The sequence below is a fragment of the Mixophyes fleayi genome, chromosome 2 (assembly GCF_038048845.1).
Source record: "Mixophyes fleayi isolate aMixFle1 chromosome 2, aMixFle1.hap1, whole genome shotgun sequence".
Taxonomy (NCBI): Eukaryota; Metazoa; Chordata; class Amphibia; order Anura; family Limnodynastidae; genus Mixophyes; species Mixophyes fleayi.
This window is the reverse complement of record NC_134403.1, coordinates 334,124,612-334,139,212: the sequence shown is the minus strand read 5'-3', so window position 1 is coordinate 334,139,212 and position 14,601 is coordinate 334,124,612. Positions and strand designations below refer to the sequence as shown.

Here is a 14,601-nt window from a genome sequence, read left to right as displayed (position 1 = left end):
ATTGTGGCATAAATTGAACAATTTGGCATACATTAAACCTGGGCACTAGTGTGTGGCATAAAATGCATTGTGGCATAATATTGTTTAAGGGCAGTACTGTGTGGCATATGCATTGGGGGCATTACTGTGTGGCATAATATGAATTGCAGCATACATTGAACACTGTGGCATAAATTGAACTGGGTCACTACTGTGTGGCATAATATGAATGTTTATTTGTTCCATTATTGCGCATATATATATATATATATATATATATATATATATATATATATATATATATTCTCTCTCATCTATCTAAATGCACAACCTGGGCTTGACTAGATTTTAGCCAACCCATGAACGTAGTGATCACTGCAAAGGACAGATAGGGGAGAGCAGGACAGTCTGCCAACTGTTCTGATTCTAGTGGAGCAAGACTTTGTCCTGAACTGAGGGGCGGGGCCTAGACTATGCACTCTTTATATACACTACATTTCTTGATTTACTACGCTATGCCATTAGCTATGTCCTTCATGCGCTGGCCACTCCCCCTCTAGTGTCTGGTCTCACCTCTATGGTGGTTGAACACACCCCCTCTGGTGGGCCCCTACCGTTGCTGTCCCCCGATGGGCCCCTCATGCCCCAGTCTGACACTGAGACCCACCATCATTTCTACATGGGGGCTAGTTCTATTAAAGGGGTTGTTCAAAAACTGACTGCATTAGTTTGCATTCCAGTTGATTGTCATAATATGTAAGCCTGGCAGTCCGGCCAGAAATTAGAGGTACGTTTCCTCAGATAATAGCCACACACCTGCCAATGAAATCATCGACCAGCATTAAATGTCAGTAACATGAACAGATCTATGTTTTTCTAGTCCATGGCTGTCCAACTGGGGGCTAAAAGAAATATACTGTATACTTGGATGAAGTTCTTCCTTATGACTAGGCTACATGATTCTTAGTGGCACGATGTAACCAATTAATAAAAATAAATACTGTTGTTTCAACTGACACACTTTTAATTACTGTGTATTGCAACAATCTTCAGTCATTCAATGTTGCATATATAGACTCAAAACCTTGTATAATTTCCAGATGATTGATCTTCACCATAGAGTTTAATGAGATAATCAATGTTCTTGAAAGATTCTTGGCAGGAAATGCTCCTTTGAAATACAGGAATTATGTGTTTTTTTTAATAAGGGACTGCGCAATAAATATCAAGCAATAAATTGCATAAAATTGCATTTAATAACACTAGACCTCATTAACTATGCACATTTTATGCAAAGTGCAATAGAATGTACACCTAGACCCAGTGCACATCAAGTTGCATGCTTACTCTCCAATCTTGGGAGACACCTCCACAGATTAGAATGTATGTGGAAAGGTGCAAATATCTGAAGAGAACTGTGTTAAAGTGCAAAGGTCAGTTCAACCTTCCAACTACTTTATGACCCTTTTTATTAAAACAAACTTGCACTTGTTCCTCTAAAATACTGCTTGGTTTAGCCACAATTTTGGCTTATACTTGTCATGAGGGTGAGGTGATATCAGGAGTGTCTTTGTTACATGTGGCACCTATGTGTGTTTGAAGATTTGTTTTAAATCATGCAAAATGGGACTTGAAATGGGCCTCTCTCTTAAAGTGCAACCGGAAGATGCAATGTGTGACTGATTCAAACTATAGGACAGAAAACAATTTCCTTTTGTGGAGTGGAAATGGCCATCTGCCCTCTCCACCCCTTTATCCAAATGTAATAATTTTGCTCTATAAACTGAAATCTTGTTTTTTTACACAAAACTGGGCACACTGATATGCCTACTCCTTACCTTTCAAGGAACACCGTCTTTCCGCTCAACTCCACCCATAATGAAGCGTAAGCTTCTGATGCTCTGCAAACACAGCTATGGGCTTTGGCAGAAATCCAAGTGCTGTTTTTCATAAATGAGGTCCACTGTGTATTTAAGTAATTAAATCGCAGTAGAGCAAATTTACTGTTTGGCCAAGTGCAGCAACAGTTTTTTAACGAAGCGAACAACTAACCGGCTGTTGCTGCCTTCCAAGTTCCATTGTACTGAATTGGGAGGAGAATGTGAAACTGCTACTTTTTAAACTGATTTAATACATGGTGGCTGACATTTTCCAGCAATGCAAGTTGATAGTTTAGAAATATTTTTAATATATGCTTATTTTTCAGAGGGGCCGTGAGAGACTGTTTTAAGGCGAGAAACGTGACATTTCTTAATGTTTGCTGATTGGCTTCTTTATGTTCCATACACTGTGATTGGCCTGATTCTCCAGGAGGTGTAAATTATTCTGCAAATTTTGGGTAAATCTGAAGTGATTTACAAATTAATTTATGAATCACTGAAATACTTGATTCTCCACCTTCTTTCTTAGGTCCCAGACAACAGACTCCCACACTTATGAAGTTGGCTTACTTATGGAAAATAAGACAGCGAGGATTCATTTTCTAAAGAAGAAAGACATGGCTCAAACTTGCCGAACACACCCAGGCAAATAAATAGCTGCACCAAGGCCAAGTTTACATGTGATATTCTCAGGAAGAAGGACATGGCTTCAACTTGCTCTAAACACTGATGTGCCAGATCTGACAATGTAAAAAAGTTGCTAAAATCTCAAACTATAGAATGGTAACAATGCCTTAATTTATGTTAACATAGGATATATTTTCTCATATAGACATTTATATTTACCCCCCACAGATAGGACCCTGGTCGGAATTAAACCCATGACCCCAGCATTGTGAAGCAGCATTGCTAACCACTGTGCTACCATGCTGCTTACCTTTACTTGTTTTAATCAGAATTCAAAAGGCTTGTATGCTAATGAGTGTATTGCATGTTTTTTTTTGTTTTTTTTTCCATTTGTGTTTTTAGCTAATGGGCATGTTAATAAAAATAAAGTGCCACATAAAATTCATCCAAATATTGAGTTTTGTTTTTAAAGTGAATCCACACACCATTTAACTCTGGGTGTCCACACTTTTAGTTTTATCGGTAACTTTATTGTGCCAATGAGTCCATTCAACTTCATTTATTCTGCAAAGAACAAAAACATCAGCCATTGTTGGTATATTATAATAGTTATAAATTATGATAAATGTATAATTAGTTTGCTGAGTGATCACATCTACTCTTCTTCACATTACCTTAAACATATTCTTTTGTCATTATCTGAGACTTTGTATTTCTCTCCAAGTTTAAAGGTCTTCTTGAAGCGTTTGGGCAAGCTTTTTTCGAACTCTAGAATAGTTCTGGCTCTCTGAAAAATATAATATTAAATGATTTAAATTTATTTAGTGTATAATAAAAGATGACGACTATGATTTCCCTCCCATAGGGAGGGCATAGTCAGGACCTGAATAAAGGTTCAGGCTGCCCTAGGCTAATATGCTCATAGCACCACCTCGCTTTCCACGACATGCTAAATGTAAAAGCAAACTTTGTCACCCATTTAATTTTCATTAAAATCATAACTGTATAACAGAACGGAGGCATGATTGAGCGCCAATGAGGGTGAAAATGTGAAAGCAGGGGGAGGGGTGGAGCTACCGTACCTTTCACCATGCTTGACTCTCCTAATCGCTTATCCTCAAGAGCCCACCTTAGGATGACTCATGGTCTTCAGCCTTTACCACGGGAATCTATCAAGATTAAAACCTTACTACACTTTTCTTTTATATATTCTTTTTACTTTAGAGAACAACTTTTCTCTTAAATTTAAAATGAATTTCAGTTTATACCTGTCTCTGTCACCCCCAAAAGCCTTGCTCCCTAGGCTGCAACTATTTCAGCCCATGGCCACAGTTATTAATAAACATAGGTATTAGGCTCCAAGGAGCATTTTCACACTCTGGGCCTAATTCATCTTCGAACGTGTGCGTGGAATCTTGCGTATAGCTCTGCATGCGCTAGAACATGACTTACGCCAGTGAACGCAATTGCATGAAATTCATGTACATATGCAAATGACACTTCCGACTCGCCTACAACTTGAAAGGCGAAATGGGGGAGGGAAAGCGTGGACTAACTTAGGCAATGTACAGTGAGGGAGTGCTGAAGTTGAGTACACACACATTTGGCTGATTCCAGCTTTGGGCATCTCTGAGGTACATGATTTTTATCAGTATCACTTGCACCAGCTACAGGACAGGTGTAAGTGCCAACTAATAGTGCTGACTACATGTATGTATGGCAGAACATGTGTTTGCAAGTAAGAGAACCTATAAAAAATTATTTTTAAGTACAGTATGCATTAATAACATCCTGATATATGTATTTCATGTATAAAAAAATAAGAACTTGTTTTAAATATAATCTAATAATTATAGTATTAAGGATTTTTTTTTGCATGTGTTCTGATGGGGCTTTATATTGCACATATGCATGTGCATATCAGTCTGTCTACATACAGAAAGCAACATTTAGTCAGAGTGTACTCTGTGCGTACTTCTCCTAAAGAACAATTAGTCTTATTTCACATCGGATTTGAACTGGGGTAATCAAGTGGCTGAATGCAGCTCAGACAAACTGTACGTACCATGTAAACTAAGCAGCCCAATATGTATAAAAATCCCACTTCCAGGCGGATTATTTTTAGATGTATGACAGCCTATAGCCACACAACAGCTGAAACTATATGATAAAATGATATCATAACTGTGATACAAAACTGCAGGGATTCTCAACAATAACAACAAATGGAGGTCAAAGGGGCATTACCAATTATCAAGGGCCATCATCTAGTGATAAATGGGCTTGCTTTATTCAGATCGGGGGCTAAATTTGCCTTGATTCTCCAATCAGGAATGTTGTGGGGTACGTGTGTATATACATGCCTAGATTGCCAGGGTGCATAGGCTTACAGAGGAAGATGGCCATAACTGTGGAGGAGCAGCACTTGGCACAGGCAGAGAGGGAGCTGTTGGGCAGAGTGATAGCAATCCTAGTGAAGTTCAGAGCAGATGCACAGATTACCCTTATTTTGCAGTTTGTGGCGCAAGATTATTGTAATGATAAAGGGATGAAGAGGGCATATTTTCAGGGGAACTGGTGTGCGCCTCCATGTTTCACCTTGCATTTCCAGGCACACTGCCACCTGTAAGACAGGCTCCATCATCCTGCACTCTTATGATTAAAGTAAGCCCTACATGGACAGCACGGTGGCGTAGTGGTTAGCACTTCTGCCTTACAGCACTGGGGTAATGTGTTCAATTCCCGACCATGGCCTTATCTGTGAGGAGTTTGTATGTTCTCCATACTGGTAGGTTAATTTTCTGCTAAGAAAATTGACCCTTGTCTGTTTGTCTGTCTGTGTGTGTGCGTTAGGGAATTTAGACTGCAAGCCCCAATGGGGCAGGGACTGATATGAGTGAGTTCTCTGTACAGCGCTGCGGAATTAGTGGCGCTATATAAATAAATGGGGATGATGATGATACATGATGTTAAACTAAGCAGCAGTTTAGGAGAAACAATGAGAAGTTTATTTAATTGAAAGGGGTCGTTATAGAACAAGTGTGGATAAAATACACCAAATTATTTCGTAGCAAACATTCAATAAAAAATATTTTGTTTGGAAAACAACAAAAATGACTTTACATACACACCTGAAGTTTCCAAATGTGCTCACTTTTCTCATAAATTGTTCCCACAGTTCCTCCCATTAATGCAATTAACATGTTTAGAAGAAGCACAAAAGTCAGTATGACGTAAACAATCAGAAGAATCAGAAATAGGACAGGATATTTTGAGTTTGTCTGGATCTGCAGGTCTCCCAAACCTATGGTGAGCTTAAACAGTTCCATAGTAGCCATTCTGAAACCATTATAAGCGCTGCAGTCATCACCGGCAGCGCAACGTTCAATTAATGAGGCAAGGGCTGTATAAGGAAAGGAAAAAAAGATTATATTCTTCATTTATTGCTTTCATGTTTCTAGTTTTACTCTCACAAACTGCATATTCAAGTCTTTTAAAATGCTTAATCTGACTTTTGCTAATTACAGAATAATACTGGTCAATTGGTGTACTCATTGCACACCAACATAGTTGAAGTCTACACGTCACGCAGTGCCTACACTATGCAAACATGTGTCACTATACGCACCAATATGACAATCGCTCTGCATAATCATAATAATAATATTATAAATGAAAACTCCTCTCTATAATTACTCTTTCATTATACAAAGGGCTAGATACACAATTGGAGCAGTAGGTGCAGAAAAGACAGATATTTCAAAAGATTCCGTAGTGACACTACTATAAATGACAAAGGCAGTTCTGTCTGAAAAGTTATGGTGTAAAATGCCTGTTTGACACTAGCTAATCATACCCAAAAAACCTAAGTAGCCATTTGAGATGTTTAGAAATATAATTTACCCCATCTGTCATGGAAGAATATATGACCATCTACTGAATATATAACACAAAGAAAAGAAACTACTTACCTACACCAAATCCACATAAGAACAGAATATAAACAAATAAAAACTTTAAGACGTCATTCAAGATAACCTGGAAATAAAATAAATTTAATGTGAAATTGCCTATTTCTCAATATAAAAAAATCCACCCTAAAATACCGCGATTGCGCCACAAAGGCTTTCATAGTGCTCCACTGGGGATCTCCAACACTCTCTTCCATAAAGGAATGGTTTGCGCGTTTAAATCATGTCGTCCATAGACGTATAAAAGTCTACTCATCAGCTGACAAATATAGAGAATATTTACCTACTCTATGGTTCGAGTAGATGGAATTTAAAGATTCCCTGCTGTACACCCAATAGAATAACTGAGGCACGCCTCTTACTCAGAAGCTCCCTCATGGATCCCTCCAGATGCATTCTTCCACCGCTTGTCATACAAGCTTCAATGATACTTACCAGCTCCCTCCTCTTTCCTCCTTTCTTCTATCCCCTATTCAATAATGTAGCAACATAATCACATTATATTTGGTTTATTCACAATGCGGGATCTTCCCTAAATTGATGAACAACCGTTTTATTTGTAACGTAAGCTATTTGAATGTTGTTACTGAAGATACAGCCTACAATACTGCTGAATTGAGTCTAGTTTGATATATGTTGTGATGAAACAAGGTATTAATATCACCTCAACCAGTCTGCACCTCGTTTCTCACAAAGTGTGGACTATAAAAACATATACTTTTTCTAGCCCTCTGGTTCCCCATATTTGTCAATCATAGTTAAAGTTATATATATTGAATTTTAAGTGGTAATATATCATAAACAATGGACCAGCATGGCCAGGTATGATAAATCATCACACCTGCGTGTGCAGATTTTCCACATGCGTGCAATGACTGTGCACATATGGATGCTAAGAGCGCTGGGAGTGCAGGTTTTCTTCATAATAGGTGTAAGTGGACATTATTCAATACAATATACCATAACACATAAAACTCCTAGCTAACCAGCAGTAATTAGACTGTTTATGTCAGAATAGTAAATATTGCCACTTACATTCTGTATCATAACACTGTAGATTCCCAGGGACTGAAATCCTCTTGTGTAATACAGCATGTTTGTCCATCCAAGCGCCACGGCTATGCCATAAAAGGCCAGATATTCTTGTGCATCAAATACATAACATAACAATGATAAGATAACCAGGACTGCTTGTATGAAACTTAAAAACAAAATAGGCAGATTTTAATTTTTCACAACTTTTCACTTGTCACACAGGTTAAACGCATATTAACTAAAACATAGAACATCTAAATTTAGAACACATAAAGGTTTTCCTTCAGATGATGGTTATTCTTGTACATTTCTTGATTTTTCTGCAATATTTACAGAGTTTTATTACAATATTATTGTATCTACTTACAACAGAATATGGAACCAAGCATCGGACACAACCGATTTTAGGGCTGAGGGTCTCACCCAGAAGATTGCTGCACCCTAGATAGGAGAAAAAGCAGTTATCTAATACAATTTATATATTAACGCTATAGTTCAAATAATTTATACAATATAACATTTGCTAACAAAATGGATCTTAACACATTAATTGTTTGCCAGTTTATATAGGTCTTATATACTCACTGTTGTATATTATAATTGTTCTTGATGTATTTTCAGATAATAACTTCTCCTACATGTGTGTGCTAAAATTGTCTACCCACCCACTACCAGACCACTTCCAGCTACACTATTTCCCTTCCACACTGATGTAGAATGACTTTTCTTGCTTATCAGATATTTGTCTAGAAGGGAGAGGAATGGGAGGAAGAGAGCAGCAAAAAGGGTCAATCAAACACAGGTCATTGTGATGCGCATCCAACGTGCTCTGCAAAATGCTGTGGTTTTGCCCTGCTGTGCTGCAGTGGTCCGCCCAGCAGATAAAATGTATCATTGAACTACAGTATATGAATGTAGCGTCTCACATGAGGTCTCAACACTACTAACCAATACAGAGTGGGTTTTACATGTCATTAGTGTTGCAGCTCCTCACAGAGCATGTTATCTTTGACATATAAAACCCGCTCTGTATTGGTTCCTTAAGGTTTTATTTCCCCCCAAAAGATTCACAAGCTGCAATACAAAAGAGGATCCAACTCCAAAGGATTTAACTGAGAAATAAAATAGTTAAAAAGGGTGTGTATGGGAGTGTGTTTAATGAAGGACTTTTGTGTGGGTGTGCGTTTATTTTAATATATATGTTTTTTACAGGAGCACTACAGGTCCCAGCTGGCCCTGGTATAACCAATTAGACTTTATTACCCTAACTCCACCACCAGGGTTTTTTCGGAAGAGCCCTTGTGCCTTCTTTGTGGTACTGTTTACTTCTGGGGGTGGGCAGATATTTTTTTGCTTGCCTGATTCCCCTAGGAAATTCAGCCCCATGCTGAACAGTTTAGGATTCGCTGACATTAAGACAGGAGGACCCCATGCTGCAGGCTTCTCTGTTACAGTGTCACCAGCCCAACCTGTCATAGTCTAGTGCTGATAGCAGATTTTGCAGGGGGACTCCATGCAAGGATATGAGCACTGGTAGCACTTTTGGGGTGGGGACCACACTGTTTTTTTAATTTATTAATTTATTACATTTTTTTAACATTAGAACGACAGTCATCATCAACTTGAGGATAACTGGCATCAATACCGCATGATGAGATGCTTAAATCATTAAAAAAGATGATACGCTTAAAGCTTTAACCATTTCTTCATGCAGCAGACACATTTAATGTAGTATGCTGAGGCACACGTATTGTAAAATATGTGATGCTCTGCATTCCCATGTAAATATGCCATTTCCCCACTCATTTTATATCTGTGTTTGTGACCTAAAATGCCTCTAACTGTACATGAGGCTCTATTTGAAATTTACGTGACTATGTTCACAGTCAAGAAGTGTCTTCAATTTAAATATTAGATTTGTACAGCTGCTATATTCATTTTCCAAGTTTTTTACATTTACACACAGTACATACAGTCATGCACATAGCAAGTACAAGGCTAATCACACTGTGACCTCCTGAAGCACCCATCATACAGCCTATTTCTATGATACAGAAGGTTTGCACACAAATTGCAGCCATGCATAAGTAGACACAACGGGATTACTGCAGAGTTGGGAGTACACCTGCTTCTTTAGCATAAAATATGCACGTTTGTACTGCACATGCCCACAAATAAAACTGCACGCATATGTGTGTATGCATATTTGCTTGCATCTGATACATGCACCTGCTTTCAACTGGAATGGCGGGATAGGGGAGGGTAGGAGTGGTCTAACGTAGGTTAGAAACAGTGCGGTTCTGTTTGCATAATTGCAAACAGATATAGACGTGCAAGGAGAAGCATATATTTCCATATCACTTGAGGGTGGAAGAGAGCTGGTGCAAATGCACAGTGATGATGTTGGCGGTTGCCACTTCTGATTGGCTGGTTGCTATTCCCCTCTGAAGCTAGTAGATGCTTTCATTGTTCCTGCATACATTATAGGATTTAAAATGACTTATTTTTGTACTTTCATTTGTGCGAGATTAGAAATATTATATCGGTTATATTATAGAGGTTTTTTTTTTATATAAATCAAAGCCAAGTGATTTTGTGCTTCGCCATCAAAGCAAATGTTAAAAAAAAAATCTTTACTTCTGATTTGTTTGTGTGTATAAGTGTAAAAGTGGCTTTTAGAGCTTAATTTTTGGATTCAGCAGCATCCCCTGCGATGACACTAAATGTGGGTAATTACTTAATTTGAAATGGAATATGATGCGCTTCATAAACGACCCTAAATGTATACATTAAACCATCTTTGTACTCTACAAAGACTTATCTATGAGAATGTGAACGACTATATTTTTATTACGTAAATTGCATTGTTAGCAGCTTCACTAGAGCTATTTTTTTTATTTATAGAAGTCCCACTTTAGGAAAATAGTGAACAATACAGTTGAATTTTCATGGCAGTGTAGTTGTTTTCAGTTCAGCATGTACAGAATGAAACCAGCTTCCAGAAAGTGAATTGGTTACTGGATTCAGGACAGTAACGTACCTCTTGAATAATTACGTATATGGCAGAAATCATTATAAATACGTGTGCAACGAGTTCCAATAATCCGTTAATACTAGATAAGCTCAATGTGTGTACAGCCTACAATGAGGAAAAATACATTATAATCTTTATGTAGAAAATGACAATATATGCTGTAACGTTTTATAGTAGGAAAACTGTAAATATACAACAGAAAATACAAGTTTGAGACAAGCTAAGCGCTTCCTGGCCACCAGGAAAACATACTTATGTATACTTTTGATATACTTTTGTATACTTATGTATACTTTTGAAAACAATAAAAACAGAACACATGATTGGGGATAGTATGGGGGGTTTGTTTGACGGCTATGGTGCATGGAGGTGACTAGCGCCATGTCATCCCCCCCTTCTGAGGCCCCTGCCCCTCCTTGAGGTCTGTTCTGTGCCAGTGTATGAGCAGGGGGCACATGCGCAGGACCACACATGCTCAGAAGAGGCCCCTGCTTTATGCTTTAGAGAGCAGAGAGAGGGTCTCAGGAAGAGCCGGTGCCTGGGAAACTAACCTTTATCCAGTGGTACGGTGCCTCCACTACATGTCCTGGGTGCAAATGTATTTATAAAGATATGCTCCAGTTTGTTTACTCTTTTTAGGATGCAAACTCTTGTGAGCAGGTCTATAACTGTCAGTTGTTAGTTGTAATCGTCTGTCCTAACATGTCTTACATGAAGTCATGTGGAACTTGTTAGTGCTATATTAATAAATAGCGATTTGTTTGTCAATTGAAGGTTTACCTGACCTCCACGTGGCCGATAGTAGACAAGAGTAAAAACAAGATTGAATGTAATATAAAAAAGAAAAGACAGAAAGAACATGAATTTTGCAAACTTTTCCCATTTCTTTTGAAGTAGGGCATGAAGGGGCTGTAAAGCCAAAAGATCATGGCGGTTCTAAGGAAAAAGAAGAAAACATTTACAATTACTAAATCACATACACTTGTTTCTAAGTAGCACACATCATATTACATAAATGTGATCTAGTGTTGTGAAAATATCTCACTGTGAGCAATCATACTGAAGGAACTTTATATTGCATATATTATAGAGCTCCTCTTACGAAATAAAACATACCCTCTCTTCCAACCCGCTGAGTCACTTCTCCTGGGACAGGAAAATTTCATCCAAAAAACAGATTCCCTGTATGACAAGCCCTTACAAAACACTAGGTTTGTATCCAAGGATTTCGTATGCAAGTATTGTGTTAATCTCAATGTAACGCCCCATCTGGTACTGTTGTTCACACCTCCCAGTGAGTGTGTGGCTCCAGCACTAAGACCCAGAGGGGCGACACCAAGTACTTGAGGCTGAAATGAGCTGAGGCCAACTGTGTGGTGAGGGGAATAAGGAAGAGAAAAGGGAGAGATAGAGAAAAGAGGTAACGAGATAGCCAGGGACCCGTTACAGTGGGAAGGAGGTCTCGGGCATGCTGGCACGTGTAGTTCTACAAATGCCCAAGCAGTTAATGGCTGCCAGGACTTACTGGGACCAGTAAGTCTTTAGTGTCACACATGAAAGTGCTTTTTTTTACTCTTTAAATTACAGCCCCAATCTCCAGCTGCATCAGGTAGGTTGGGAGCAGTCACAGCACAGGGTTGGTTTTCCTGGACCTGATCCCCCTGAGAAATTCACCCCATGCTGGCTCCTACTTGTACAGGGGACACTACTCTCCTTGCTATAGGATGCTGGCTGTGGGCTTTATGGGGGACCCCTCACTGCCTCCCTCCCGCATTGGATGTATTAATTTCAGTCCATAAGCATCAGTGCATAATTTAATGTTTTATTTGTGGGGGTGGGGAAGGAGGTATGTGTTATTTTACATCTATTTTTATTTGGGGTTTTTTATTTTACTAGTGAGCATCAGCATGTATCTTTACACCAGCCATTGAGACCCTGTAAAATATATACCTGGATACATATATCTGGAGATATAACCTATTCTAAGTAGGCCATATCTACAGGAGGCGTTCCACACTTGAGTGTCCACATCCTTGCTGTACTTGAGTTGGCCTTGCATGCACCCATTCTGCTTCTCATGTTGTAATATAAATCCCACATCATTTTACTGTGTATGAGTTTTACACCCTACAGATGGAATTACACCCAACTCTAAATGAAACCTTAAATGTGGTTGGAATGCAGTAGAACTGTGTAAGTTCCAGACTCAGGTGGGCTCACCCTCGGAAACATGACAGGGGCCTGACCAGAACAGGACGGTTTTATAGGATTGTAAAAACTATAATACCTATTCACTTCAGGTATCCTGAATTAGTGCCAAAACTTTTATGTGCAATGTAATGTCAGTTGGCAATTGGACTAGTTCATTGTTCTAGTTATTTAATAGTTATTTTTCCCACTTTTTATTCCACTTACATTAATTTTTCTATTGTAGACCACCATTTCAAGTATTGAGTTTCGTGAGCAAGTATCCACATCAGTCAAATCATACAAAGAGGAGGAGACAGGACCATACGTCCAATGCGTAAACTTTCTGGACAACACCCTGTTTTCTTTTTCCTTTATTTCTCTACTGAGAATATATTTTAGCACCTAGAGACAATCATAAATAAATCTGGGTTAGGAGATCAAATTAATAATCATTACTGAACATGAAGCAACATTAATTTATCTTAACTGGATTTGAAAGAAATGGCAAAGCTATTTTCTCTTATTTTCCCCAAACTTAAAGGTGCTCTAACCTCAAAAGTGTATTGAATTTGTTTGTTTATAACTCAGGAGGAAGCACATTGTAGATATACTTTTATTCCATCTCTTTCTGCAAGCTATGGGCAATTTTATAGAATCCTGTTGTCTACTTTCTGCACTTTTTGGACCTGACCAGACTCTCAATTATGTCATATTCACTTCTTACCGCTAAGCCGTGTTCCCGTGATATTGTATTGTGAGAGAGTCACTGAACATGAATAAGACTGATAGAAAGGTTTTGAAATAAGATAAAGGGATTATATAACAGAGATTGGCCCTCAATCAATGGTTAGATCTGCAAGATGACTTTGTAACACCTTCACAGAATCTAGGTAACATCCTGTAATAAGCATATTATTATACATTTATATCTAGATATTCCATTAGACAAATACAAAGGTAAAATAAAAAATTAAGTTAGAGTGCATTTAAAGTGAAATTCAGAATAGTTGAGTCACAACTCATATCCCCATTTATTGATAAGATACATAACCCAAACTGAGTCGACTATGAGCAGGATGACTGTAGATAGACATAATTGTTTTGATTCATGTTATTATTAATCAAAATTAATTTCAAGACTTACCCCCATTTTTCCTGTCTTGGCTGCTAGTTGCAGTGGTGTGAGGCCTTTTTTATTTGTAATAAGTTCTAAAGACTTGTCTTTACAATTGCGTATAATTTTGTCATACATAGCTGTTATGAAAGTATTGACATCGTCGGAATCATTGGTCATAATGACCAGAGCATGGAGCACAGTGTTTCCAATAGAGTCCTGGATGGAGACATTGGTCTTGCTGTTCCCAATTAGCAGGTCAACCACCACTGGTTGATTGGTGCATGCGGCAAGAGCCAATGGAGTTTCACCTGGACAGAGAGGGTGGCAGATAAAACAAACCATAAAATGTAGTTTCCATCAGAGGTTTACAACTGTGCTTATTTCTAACAGCGTAAATAGATCTCTGATCCTACTTGTGTAACAAAACTACATTATCTTCATTACAATGCATATTGCATAATAGAAAATAGTCATATATTACAGTAACTAGAAAATTGGGTTCAGCAAAATCATTTAGGAGGTGTTGTGGTTATTTTGAGAAATTATCATTAACCTTTATTTTATTGTGATAACATATTATTCAGTGCTTTTTAATTATTCACATCTGTCACTGACCCAGTGTAGATTATGTAAAACACATGCTAACATTAATCTACCAGGAGGTTTTTGGACTGTGCAAGCACTCCATTTAAACCCATGCAAACACAGGAAGAACTTACATACTCCGCACAGATATTCAGTTAATAGTAACTTATAAAGCCAAACAAA

The 14,601-nt window shown here is 38.2% G+C and overlaps 1 protein-coding gene across 1 annotated transcript in view; it reads right to left on the bottom strand.

The window, feature by feature from the left end:
* Positions 1 to 14,601, bottom strand: part of LOC142139968 (transient receptor potential cation channel subfamily V member 3-like) — a 35,885-nt gene that overhangs the window by 3,227 nt on the left and 18,057 nt on the right. The window contains exons 6-15 of the mRNA XM_075197831.1: positions 13,861 to 14,141; positions 12,942 to 13,118; positions 11,307 to 11,462; positions 10,533 to 10,631; positions 7,860 to 7,933; positions 7,493 to 7,658; positions 6,458 to 6,524; positions 5,618 to 5,889; positions 3,161 to 3,273; positions 2,972 to 3,050 (exon numbers count right to left, since the gene is read on the bottom strand). Of these exons, the coding sequence (XP_075053932.1) occupies positions 2,975 to 3,050; positions 3,161 to 3,273; positions 5,618 to 5,889; positions 6,458 to 6,524; positions 7,493 to 7,658; positions 7,860 to 7,933; positions 10,533 to 10,631; positions 11,307 to 11,462; positions 12,942 to 13,118; positions 13,861 to 14,141 (1,481 nt within the window). The 3' untranslated portion in view covers positions 2,972 to 2,974. The remainder of the gene's footprint in view (positions 1 to 2,971; positions 3,051 to 3,160; positions 3,274 to 5,617; positions 5,890 to 6,457; positions 6,525 to 7,492; positions 7,659 to 7,859; positions 7,934 to 10,532; positions 10,632 to 11,306; positions 11,463 to 12,941; positions 13,119 to 13,860; positions 14,142 to 14,601) is intronic.